Consider the following 12688-nt stretch of genomic DNA (forward strand, 5'->3'; position numbering starts at 1 on the left):
AGCGACATCACCAACAGAAATAGTGAAGGTAACCTTCATGTTGATGAAAAACTTCTGGAGGACATCTTTGCAGCTGTCCTTGCAGGACTGTCTCTCATAAAGACAGCAGGGAGTCTGGAAGAGAAGTAAACTCTTTACAAGACTTTGTGGAAGTGTTGCTCTAATCTCTGCCCTCCAATATAAGGGGTCTCTTTAATAGGTCGATATCCTATGTGAGAGAGAGCTCCATCCAACCTGTCCTGGAACACTTCCAGGGATAGGACCTCGACAGCTTTTCTGGGCCATCTGTGCCAGTGCCTCATCACCCTCACAGTAAAGATTTTTTTCCATATATCCCATCTAAGCCTATGCTCTTTCAGTGTGGGGGGCTTTTTGTTTGTTTGTTTTTTACACTGACTGTTGATGCTGTGCATTTCTGAACAATTTGTGTCTGTGTCATTCCAAGCGAGGAAAGGTTTGTGCTGATCATAACATGCTAACTCCTGCACCTTTCTTCTGATAGACGTGTTGGGTGTTTGGTGAAAATATGGCTCTTATTGGAAAGGGGTGAAAAGGAACTTAATGAAGTAGTTTTTGAGGAGAGAGGAGAATTTGGTTGTAGGACAGAATGAGTTTGCCTTGATCTGGAAGAGCGATGATGTCTCTGGGCTGCAGTAGAGATGTTTTGAGACTAAGCAAAATAGCTTATTACCATTTGTTCTTGACTTGAATGGGTCAAGAGTCAGTTTGTGCATAAAGGACACACCTGTTTCCCTTGAAAAGCTCACGGAGACAAATAATTGGTTGGCATTTTGGTGAAGAGGAGGATATTGAGAAATTCTCAGAGATGAGAACAAAGAATTCTTTTTGCAAGCCTGGACAACAGTAAGTGCCCATTGAAGTCTGCAGTGAAGTGAATTTTCAAGAGGAAGAAAAGAAACCCTTCAGTTTGGGAAGGATTCAAGAGATGGCATAAATAACTATTGCAGCACTTAGGCAGGTCCGTTCCTAGGATCCCATGCTATATTGACTTGCCTGGGGATTTTTCATAAACTCCCTAACCTGCATCATGTTTGGCCTGAAATCTCAGCTGAAATCTCAGCTCAGGCTGTGTTGTCCTTAAAGGCCATTCACCTGACTTTGAGCTAAGCTGTAATTTTATAGGAAATATGTGTGCTGACTGCAGCACTTCCCTTTTTGAAAGGAAGCAAACCAGGCAATTGGCTTAAAGAACTCTACCTTTCTACCCTTGTGAGAGATAGTGAGTTGTGGATTTCAGCACACACAAGTGTCTTGTGTATTTGTATTTTTGACTTAACATTGAAACTGTTCCTGGTCTGCAAGAAAATTTCACCAGACTTTGCTTCCCTTTCCTCAAAAGGATGGCCAGATTCTGGCCTGTTTTGCTCATTTGCGTGCCCTGGGCTCCCTGGCAGTCCTGGGCATGCTGTCCCCAGCTTGCCTGTGTTCTGAGCAGAAGGTGGGAGAGGGGATGGATGTTTCTGGCCTTTAGCTGCGTCTGTAAGATGCTATATTGCCTTAGCCGGCTGGAAGATTGGGAATTCCCATCTTAAATACAGTAAGGGTTAGTGTAGGGAAAATATGTTAAGTAAATTTTTTTCTTACTTCTCCCTTTTGCTGATAATTAAGTTATAATCGAGTTAAAATCCCTGCATACCTCTTTAAATGCTAGGTTTTGGGGAAGAGGAGTTCTGTAAATAAGAAAAGGTATGAATTGCAGGCAGTATAGGTTTATTTAGCAAAACAGAAATGCAGCAGTGTTGACACTGGATCTGCATTATTTCTTTTGACTGTAAGTGCATATGGACATAATTCTGTATAATACAGAGTTTGCAATCAGTTTGCAGACCCACTAATAAAATTCATGGGGGAAGCAGTGAGGTTTCCTAATGAAAAATAGCAGAATATAATGGATTACATACTGTTAGCCTCAGTGCCCTGTATTTGCAAATTAATAAAATATCCATAATTGAAGTTCAGCATTTTGTGTTCTTTTCTGAGAGTGCACTTAAAACCAAATCTTATTTCATCCCATGATCATTTGATCATGGTTGGTTACTGTAAACAGCACTCTTTAATGACCCATTTGTCTATGTAGGTATTGCTGAGCTCTTAAAATATGTAATAAAAATATCATTTTAGAGTTATATATCAGTGTCTGATTGATTTTCTGTTTGTGATGGTAGTTTGAAAATTAAGTATCTCCTAAAAAATAAATCCAGCTTTGCCAGTGAGATTTAAAGTGGATTCCTTCCCTGCTATTTAGCAGTAAAGAATCTGCAGGTCATCTTATGGTTATTATGACCAAACACAGTTTTAAAACACTTTGGTATTTGTTTGTTTTTTTTTTTTCCCATAAGAAACATGGAGGAGGTAACTGGTTTATTGCTTGGCAGAAGTGGGTAATAAAAGTTTTTTCCTCTTCTGACAAATGGGTTTATCCTCCACTCAGAATCACTGTGTAATGTATATATACTTTTTTTCCTTATCATATTTATACTCAGCTTCAGTCTTTGCTTGATTTAGTCTTCTTACTCATAAAGACAGTGAGTGGCTACCTCAGGAACTGGTTAGAAAGCAAATTTTTGTCTATTCTATATTCTTAGTAAAATCTTCTGCTGATATACTTCATTCATCAGTAGTTGAACATTCTCTATTTCCAGGTTGAATAGAGAATAGTGCTCTCTCAGCATAGATATTACAAAATGACCAAATGACCTCTAGTTGAATGAGAAGTGACTGAATGTGCATGGTGAAGGAGAGTTACTCCATAGGTTTCACTTCCTGTATTCAGCATTCCTGAACTGTGTAAATCCAAGTCCAGTGACACTTTGGAATTTTAGAAATTCAGCTAGAAAGATACACCGAGACAGTTTGATAGTGCATTGCTGCACTAGTTTTTTCTTTACAGGAGAAAAGAAATTAACTTATAATGAAAGGAAAAGAAAAGAAAAAAAATGAACTTTCTTGTCCTATTTAGATGCCTCTAAAACATTTTGTAGTCATTCCAGAGGTGGTTCTGAAGGAATTTTCTGGGCTACGGAATGTAGATGTTCTCATAAATAATTGTATAGTTAGTTTTTTTTTTTTTTTTTTTTTTTAAGCCAGTATACTCCATTTTGAGACTACAGAAGTCACTATTGCATCTACAGTAAGAAAGAATTTCTTGTAACTGGCAATTGCTTAAACTCCCATACAAGGATGAGAGAGGCAGCTGATCACAGCTGTTCAGAAAGTCACTAGGCAGTGAATGTAAGTTTAAAACCGTACACCAGAAGGTGAACAAATACTGCCCTTAGCTCAGCTCTTCTTGTTTTGGGTGTACACACAACTGCTGTAATTGTCTGAGCAGACAACACATTTGACCTTCTTTGTGGTGTGTGAATTCTGGGCTTTCCTATTAAAAAAGAAACAAACAAAACCAACCAAACTATGACTGTTTTCAGCTTCTACATCTGAAAGACTGAAGTGCATCTAAAATCTGCCTAGCTCAGGGAGACAGCTTTCAGACTATGAAATTCTGCAGCTGATGTTTCAAGTTATGGATTTGGCAGAATATATCCTGAAACAGCTCTGTTGAAGTCTCACAGCATCCTAATATGCATTTTCTCCCTGAATGTCATTGGAATGCTTTTATCTTGGTTCCAGCATCACCTTGCCACAGGGTAAATCGTAGCAGCTTATGGTGAAACTTGAGGCCAGTTCCCAAGAGAGCAACTACTTGTATTCCTTTGTGCCCCTAATGTCCCAGTTCACCAATGGGTTTCATTAAAATTCTCTTATGGTACTCTTTCGGGTATAGTTTGTGATTAAATAATGCATATTAATTGCAAAAACTACACTTAAATAATAAAAAATTCAGACATTTGTGTCATTTTCTAAGCATTCAACTTATATGACACCTTCTGAAGAATTGCTCACTTTACAAGATAATCAGCAGTATGTTTAAACAAGAGTAGCAACAGTTTTGATCTTTGTCACTCAGTTGCATTAGTCATATGTTCATTCATCCGTGCTCTCAACAAATAATGTGCAAACCTTTTTTATTCTTGTTTTCAGTCATTTTCGGTATGTTCTACAATCTAAAATAAACAAAACCAATTATTTTCTAGGTCAAGAAGTGGTGTTCAAGTGCCTTGGAGAAGGAATTCTTGAAAAGGCCTTTCAGGGATATAACGCTTGTATTTTTGCCTATGGACAGACAGGTGAGTTCCCTAAAGGGGAAAAACACTTTGTGCACATGGGAAGTGAGAACAGCAAAACATAAATATTAAGGTAGATAATGTTTCAAAGTTTTATTATATTTACTTGTCACTGGTTGTGCTAAATGTACATATACATTTAGCACAACCAGTGACAAGTAAATTCCTTAAAAGCAGCTCTGTCATTATGATCCTGGTTGCTGCCTGTTGGGGCCTCTTTCAAAGCCTGAAAGGAGTAGTTCCTACTGAAGGCTCATTCAGTTTCTAGTGTTTAAGTGTGTTCCAAGGCGTCCCAAGTAATGTCACTGCTGAAAGAAACCTTCAGGATAATTTCTCTTTTTGTTTACCTCTACCTTGTCCAAAGAATAAGCTATCTGCCTGGAATAGCAGGTCATTTTGTTCTGATACATGGTCCTGGAGCAATAAAAAGAGAATTAACATGTGCTTCTTGAACAAATGAGTAATTCGGGAATTATGTTCTAAAACATTTTCTTCTCCTTTTTTTCTTTTAGGTTCAGGAAAATCCTTTTCAATGATGGGCAATGCAGAGCAGCTGGGTCTGATCCCACGGCTCTGTTGTGCTTTATTTCAGAGAATCTCTGTGGAAGAAAATGAATCTCATACTTTTAAAATTGAAGTGTCCTATATGGAAATCTACAATGAGAAAGTCAGAGATCTGCTTGACCCAAAAGGGTGAGTAGCTTCACTTTCCCCCACAGCCTTCTGTATTTTTGTCTAAAACTCTAAAAATAGGAATTGGTTTTGGAAGTCCCTGAGAAGGTTTTTTCAGAACATATGTTTATATGACTTCTTTAGAGAGGATTAGATACTAAACACCCGAAAGAAGAGAATATTCCTCTGCAGCATGTGTATTAAATAGTAACTGGTGTGATCAATTTAAACATTAGGATACCATCCTACTGATGCAAACAAATACTGTATGAAGTACTTCCCTACCAGAAGGCAAGACCACATACAAGTAAATTCTGGGGTATTTTTGCTGTATGATCCAGGAAGTATTTGTGTAGGAATTTTCAGCAGCTGGAAGAAATTTGAAGCTTATTTACAGCTTGGTCCTTTATGGTTTAGACGTTGAACTTTTTAAATGTGGAAGGGTGGTACCTCAGAATATACTTGGGCATTCTTTCTTTTGTTTTGTCTACACAGAAATAGTGGTTAGGTGCTCTGGCTTGGATATGTGTATACAGGAGGTAGTTTGATAGGATTTTTTCAGCTGAGCATTGATATATGTGGTTTATATTTTAATTCTTGAACATAACTGCAGAACGTGTTGTATGCAAGTGTTGTACTGTGTTGTCCTTGCATACAACATAACTTGCTGAATGTAACTTAGTTAAAAAGATAGATTTGATATTTACTTGGTATTTGTCAGTAAAGTGTAGAAAATGCATGAAGAATTGAAGCTTTAGCAAATTGCTGGGGTGAGGATATTCAGTTTCCTTTCTTTTTTTTCTGCCAGTTAAGGCATTTCAGGTTTTTTTCCAGGCAAAAATATTGGGGTGAGAGTATGCATTAAAAATAATTTATGTATATAGATCAAAACTGGTTAGATTGGTTTGAGTCTTTATTGTTTGAGTCACAAATTCTGGAATACTTTCTTCTTCCTGTTGCAATTAAAAAGGACATAAATTGACTTCTGCTACATAAAAGGTACTTATTTAATATGACAAAAATTTTTTTTGTATCTGTGATAATTAGTAGATTGCCCATAAGGTATACTTTATTCCGTAGGAGTCGACAGTCCCTTAAGGTTCGAGAGCACAAGGTGTTGGGTCCATATGTCGATGGCCTGTCTCAGCTGGCTGTAACAAACTTTGAGGTAAATCTGAACCAGGGACAAGTTTATAAATAACACCTATGTTCACAAGCAGTAGGAATCTTAGAAAGTGTAAACTAATGTCTATCCAGATGACTTGGTTGTTGAGTGATTATAGTCTCTGGCAATTGCAAAGATCTTCCCAAATTCTTCAGGAATATTTATTTCATGTGGAAGCACTGGGTTTGCCCTTTGTACTGGTATTTCAATAATTTGCAGTTTTCACTGTACATAATATATGCCATGAACACAATGTTTGCTTGACACAGGAAATATAAGGATTCTGAAGTAAGGATATTGGTTGTCCAGCATGAATTTCTTTGATCTTGTTGTTGAGTGCTGCCTTCTGTTTTACATAGGTGTGTATGGTAATTCATAACTTAAATCACAACAGCATCCAAGCCCACCTGATTTACCAAAACACATTCAAATAAATCCGTATCGTGGAAGCCAATGGACTACTATAGGCACAATGGAATAATTAAAGCAGTGCAGCATTACAAATTGTGTAGGACTTCATTTTTATCAGGAAACTGATTTGGAAATCTGATTTGAAAGCGTTTTTTAAAAAATGTTAATTCTTTATGTAGTGCTATGTTTTGCCTTTTTTTTGTTTTTCTGAAGCATCTGTGCATATTATACAGTTCTAAAAACTGCTTTTGCAGTTTTTATGGTGAATTGCTCACTTTGAAAGCACACCTCCTTTGTGCAAATTCTAGAAAGTGTTGTTCATGCTTAGTTTTTAGCTGATGACTTCTGAAACTGTTTTGGAAGACTCAGCAGGCAGATATATCAGGCTCTGCATCGTCGTCTTTGTTTTACACATGTGGGAAGGTATAGGCTCAAGTGAGGTAACTTTTTGAGCCAATTAAGTGAAGATATCATTAGTGCAGTTCAGTAAAGAGATGCCCTATGTTCTCTTGTGTAAGTTAGTCTGTGCTGGCCTGATTCCTGGCATTAAACAATATGATTTGTAATGTGAATGTTGAAAACATATTTCCAGCAGATAAGGAGAAGGTGCATTGGCTGTAGTTGCTGGGCTTTTCAGTGCAGCACTTAAAACAGAGATATGATTTAACATTGTTCTGTGGACTTACATGCCCTCTGTACCAATATATCTCAAAATGTGCAAAAAATTTTCTCATTACTTCTACCTTCCCTTCCTCTCTCCCACATGTACACACCCTTCCATCTAGATGGGGATTTTGTTCAGTAAGCACAGTACTTTGCTTTTATCCTAGCATCACTTTTTACTCTTTTTGCTCTAGGATATTGAGTCACTGATGTCAGAGGGAAACAAGTCACGAACAGTTGCTGCAACCAACATGAATGAAGAAAGCAGCCGTTCTCATGCTGTGTTCAATATTATAGTGACTCAGACACTCTATGACCTGCAGTCTGGTGTATGTATTTCTGTTGATTAATTTATTGGGGTTGTGGTGGATTCTTCTTCCTCCTTCCTCTTCCACGTACATCATCTTGTTTAGCTGTGATTTGATGCCATGGGGTCCAGTAACCACTACACAGAGAACACTGGAAGAATGAGGAAGCAGATAAAGCAAACAGTTGGATCACTTTTTAAGATTATATTGGCACCATGAAACCTTCATAGGTTTTAATTGTTGCTGGAGTTGACATGTTTTAATGGCCTACTCTGCCATAAAGTGATTGATGTTGCCACATGGCTGATTCTTGTTCCTTATTGCTTCAGGCCTTTACTATAAAATACACAGGTGACTTTTGAAGAGCTTTAAGACCTCTGACAATTCCTTCTTCACTCATGCCTTGAATTTTATTCTTTAACCCACATTGTTATGAAGAACAGTGTATCATGGTGCCAGTGTCAGGCGTGTTGGTGCTTCATGCCAGTGTTTCTTAGCTGTTGTTCTCCCATGTCCTTTCTGTACAGAATTCTGGAGAGAAGGTCAGCAAGGTCAGTCTGGTGGACTTGGCTGGGAGTGAGAGAGTATCCAAAACGGGAGCTGCAGGAGAGCGCCTGAAGGAAGGCAGCAACATAAACAAGTAAGACAGCAGTGTACACAGGTTGCAAAGCCTAATCATGAAGGAATCACAGTTGATTCCCTGGCCTCCTCATGGTTTGCTTGTCACAAGTCAGCTCAAATGAGCTTCATCAGAAGCAATTCAATACGGCTTTTTCAGCTACTCTGTGCTCAGCAGCATGTGTTTCCTTGACATGGGCATAGGACCCTGATTCATACTTGACTCAGATGAAGACTGTATGAATTTTATCTGGAAAAAGTGACAGCAGTGCTCTTTAATTAAGCATATACCTTTTGTGATTCATTTATACACCCTGTCCCCAGGCTCATGTGTTTGTCTCATCATCTGCTCAAGGAAGAATGCAAAGTTGCAGAATTGAATGGCTTTGTTCCAACATGAATTAAAATATGTAAGAGTATAATGCACGGTTTAAGAAAATCTGATCAGAATGAAGCTGTGTTGGTTTAGCATTGCTTTGGGCATTTGTGCTCAAGCAATGACAAGTTTCAAAGCATGTTTTTAGCCATAATTACTGTGTTACTGTCCAAAAGCAAGAATTTAGCACACTATTACTGCTGTCTTAAACATATTAATATTCTGGGAAAGAAAGAGTAACTGTTACATTAAAAGCTACTGCTTTTTCAGTTTACTTTAAAATGTGACAAAATGTTTTGGTATTTTAAGTTAACAATGATAGCATAATGTGTGAATGTGTGTATGAGCAGCGTGCGTACTTACAGTGATTTGAATTTACCTCTTGTTGAGTTTGAACATGCTTGCCCTTTCTAGCTTAGTTTCTAATCTACTTTGTGTTTAGTGCGACATATTGGTAGCCACATTGGCATAGTTCTTAGGGAACAAAATGATGTGGCTGTCTTTGCCTAATGGCAGATACTGTAACCTTACCCCACAGGTTCCTAGTTAAATTCAGATTGGTTTTACTAGAAACTGTATTTGTATTTTGCATAAACAAAGGTGAAATTAAATGTTCCTTTCTAATTTTTGGGAATGAATTCAAATGTCAACTCTCCCAACAGTATCAACAAATTGCAAATATAACTATAGATACAGGAAGACTTTTTTTTTCCCTTCTTTTCCTTTTAGGGTATTTATTCAGTGTTAAACTTGTGTGGTATCAATGCAGTAGGAAAGGGTTGTTTTTCCCATGCTGAACCTCTTTGACAATACAGAACATCAAATAAAAGCACCAAACATTTCTTTAAAAGGTATTAAAAAAAAAAAAACTGGACAGGTTTACATTTTCTATTCAATTAAATTTTATATGATATAAATCTGTATTACTTAGTCTATTTATTTAACATTCTCTATTTGCAATCTCTTTTGGAACTGAGAGGTGAAAGACGTCTTAGTGCTGTGCTTGGTGTCTTCTGTTAGAGTTTTGCTGTTGATGCTTTAATGAAGTCTGACTTTTTCTAAGCCTCAAAATTAATGTACATGTTTAATCAGACTCGTTCTTCAGAGAACATTTTGTACAATCTTCTTTACGGTGCAATGCAATTTACTCATTAGGGAAAGGTAATAATTTTTTCTGGAGTGATACAGTTTATTTAAACCGGGTACCTTACTATGTCAGTTCCTTTTTTTATTGTAGTTCTTTCATTCAAAAACCCAGTAACCTGTATTGGTAGCACATGTTACGTTTGATGAGATAAAAAATGGAGCTGCTGGCGAGTAAACTTGATGCTTGCTTTATGTTTTATTGCTGTGAAGAAGAATGTGGAAATAATGTGCCTGTTTTAGTGTCTGTACCATTTGTTTGTGATGAAAACTGGACAGAGCTGTGGTAGATACTGCCTTGGTCCCACAGCTTTTCCTGTTGAAAACATTCTTTCCTGTCTTGGGGACAATATGTTGCAAAGGGGTCTGCTTACTGAAAAACTGAGAGTTGTGTCATTGTGTGTCAACATTTTCATCAAGTAAGAGAGACTTACTTCATGAATTAAGAGTAATAGAGATGACTTATGGTTTTTTTTCTCAGATTGATGTAGAATTACCTTGGTAAAGGAGGTTTTTGGGAGACTTGCCATACCTCATAGGAAAGCTGGATGTGCTTGTTCCTCCCCAGGATGTGCTAGTTCCCATACCCAGTGCAGAAAAGGAGTTGCTTAACAACTCTTTGTGGTGTAGTCAAGGAACTTCTAGAAACAGTAGTAGGAGTAAGCAGAATAAACAATCTGTCAATTAGTGGCTACCAAAAAAATACTTTCTTTGAGCAGTCTGCAATTTTACCTCTGATTAGTAAAATCATAGCTGTTGTCATTTTAACTTTAGAATGCAAAAAGAAGGTGTAGGCAGGGGCAAGGAATGGGTTGGGGCAGGACTCGCTCCGAGCTGATTTGATGGAGGGTTTTAGTATTTAGAGATAATTAATAGAAAAGTAGGTTCTGCTTATTGAAGAGCTAGCTTGTAAGTTGTACAGAAGTAGCTTGAATAGGTGTCACTTAGGGACAGAGTTGTTTGCCTGTGATGGGAAGTGCCACTTCGTTGCAAATGCTGCTGGCTCAGGCCCATGGTGGGAGTGTGCAAGCTTCCCATTGCCCACTAGCAAGGACAGCCTGGTTGTGCCTGAGCAACAGGGACAAGGAGAACAGACAGTGTGCAGAAATGGCACTTTCCTGTAATCTTGCAGCAAGTCCACTCTGCTTTTTCAGGACTGACTCAGGCTGCTGTGTGCTGTGGGCTTAGGCCTTCTGGTTGATTCATTATATAAGTACCGTGAGATAGGATCAGAGTAATGACAGATCTTTGATGCATCATTCAGCATGAAGCAAAGCAGCCAGTGAGTCCTGTAATTATTTTGTTGGGCAGTCATTTCTTTTGCTGCTTCCCTTAAAGTCTTTAAACAGCTTTGTATTATGAAATCTCAGGCAAACTACATAAATGATTCCAATTTGGCTTTTATTGCAGATGTTAACAGTTACTCTTAAAATAAGATCAGTATTTATAAGGAGCAGTAATATTAACACATTTTTAATCCTATGTTAATAAACTGTAGCTTATAATTTCCTGTTCATTAAAATGCAGTGCCCATGACTCAAATTGGTGTTGCAGCCCAGCTGGGAAATAGTTTTCAATCACAGGCCTTTTTGAATCTCTGTTCTTCCTACTTCCCTTCTGACTGTCCATTTCTTCTCCCTCCCTCAGGGTTTGGCTTTGGTTTTCACATTTCCCCTCATTTAAAGAGGAAAAGAGGAATCAGAGGAAAGCAGTCCTAGCCTCTCCTTAAATTTCTTTGAATTTTGCTCCCAGGTCTATGCTGTCTTTATACGCAGCATGGGACACCTTTTGTGGCTCATGTAATGGTTCTTGTTAATGTACCCTTGGATATCTTCCTTGAAATACTCTTCTGCAACATTTTTGTCATTTTCTAAGTGTTATTTCTAAACCCGTGGCAGTTTCAAGCAACACTGAGGCTCTGTTATAAATAGTGTGCCAATGCTGCCTATAAACCAAAATAGTATCATTCTTTTCAAAGAAAACACAAGAGAGTGGAGTGGAACAGTACAATTAAAGATTTATTTGACTATCTAATTAAGATGCTGCTGAAGCTTTTTTCTTGGTACTTATAGATAGTAGCTGGATATTTGAGCATGAGTGTGACAGACCCAGAATTGTCTTGGGCTTCAGCAATATCTGTTTTAAAACCCTTTAGGCATCTGTTTAATGTTCTCAGGCTTCTCAACAAGCTTATTATCTTAAACATACTCACCCCAAGAGCCCTGATGTCACTTAAAATTTACACAGGGTTGTGTAAGAATTGCATAATATAGCACACATATGCTTTGCATGGATTGCTGACACAGTTACCCCTGTTGGTAGAAGTTGTACATGTACCAAAATGAATGAGTTGGCTTGAATTGTGTTTTCTTCGCAATTCTAAAGTGTTGCTTGGGATGCAGCTGTCTGCTAAGCCATTTGGGGGCTTTTCTCTTTCACACTTGTGCAGCACTTTTGTAACTGGGAGATGGTTTGGTCTGTGCCCCCCAGAAGAAGCTGCTGAGGCTCTACTCAATTATAACACAACTCATTTGTCAAGGGACCTCCTAATCTGTCTCTTCTGATCAGCAGTCTTCTATGGCTTTGTGATGGCTGCCTGGTCACTGGTTCACCAGGCAGACAAGTTCTCCTGGGCCCTTGCTGGATTTGTTCTGAGGATGCCTCCTTATGGCTGGAGAATTGTTCCATTCCAGTTGGCATTTGGTTTAGCATTCTTGAAGCATTGCTCCCAGAGACAGGAGTTCTTGCTGTGCTGCCAGCACTGACTTGTAACACTCATGAGACCCTGGCCAAATCAGAAGGATTTTTATCTTCTGAGGAAAGGTAGATGTCTAATCAAGGACAGTGATTCTTCTTATACTGAAGCAGTCTATTTTACACTTTTCAAACTATTCTAAATATTTCAACATAATCTTTCTGAAATATGGTCTTAATACCAACTGAGATGAAACACTGTCAATACCAATTTTTTTCTTCCAAATATATAACTTTAAAGAAATAAGTTGAAAGAAATAAGAAAAAAAATAGAAGCCTTGTTTGGAGCAGGGCAATGGGCTAGCTGATCACTCGTGGTCATTTCCAACTTAAATTATTCTATGATATTTTAAAAATCGGCTGTGAAGTTCTGCAG

At 38.0% G+C, this 12688-nt stretch overlaps 1 protein-coding gene across 6 annotated transcripts in view; it reads left to right on the plus strand.

Annotated features, from left to right (window-relative positions):
* KIF13A (kinesin family member 13A) overlaps positions 1 to 12688 on the plus strand; it is a 105398-nt gene that overhangs the window by 50274 nt on the left and 42436 nt on the right. For all 6 annotated transcript variants that reach the window (XM_085051781.1, XM_085051782.1, XM_085051783.1 and 3 more), the window contains exons 5-9: positions 4113 to 4205; positions 4715 to 4895; positions 5955 to 6042; positions 7308 to 7442; positions 7949 to 8061. In XM_085051781.1, coding sequence (XP_084907907.1) covers positions 4113 to 4205; positions 4715 to 4895; positions 5955 to 6042; positions 7308 to 7442; positions 7949 to 8061 — 610 coding nt within the window. The remainder of the gene's footprint in view (positions 1 to 4112; positions 4206 to 4714; positions 4896 to 5954; positions 6043 to 7307; positions 7443 to 7948; positions 8062 to 12688) is intronic.

The sequence above is a fragment of the Lichenostomus cassidix genome, chromosome 2, assembly GCF_008360975.1.
Source record: "Lichenostomus cassidix isolate B80296 chromosome 2, HeHo_3.0, whole genome shotgun sequence".
NCBI classification, from domain to species: Eukaryota; Metazoa; Chordata; class Aves; order Passeriformes; family Meliphagidae; genus Lichenostomus; species Lichenostomus cassidix.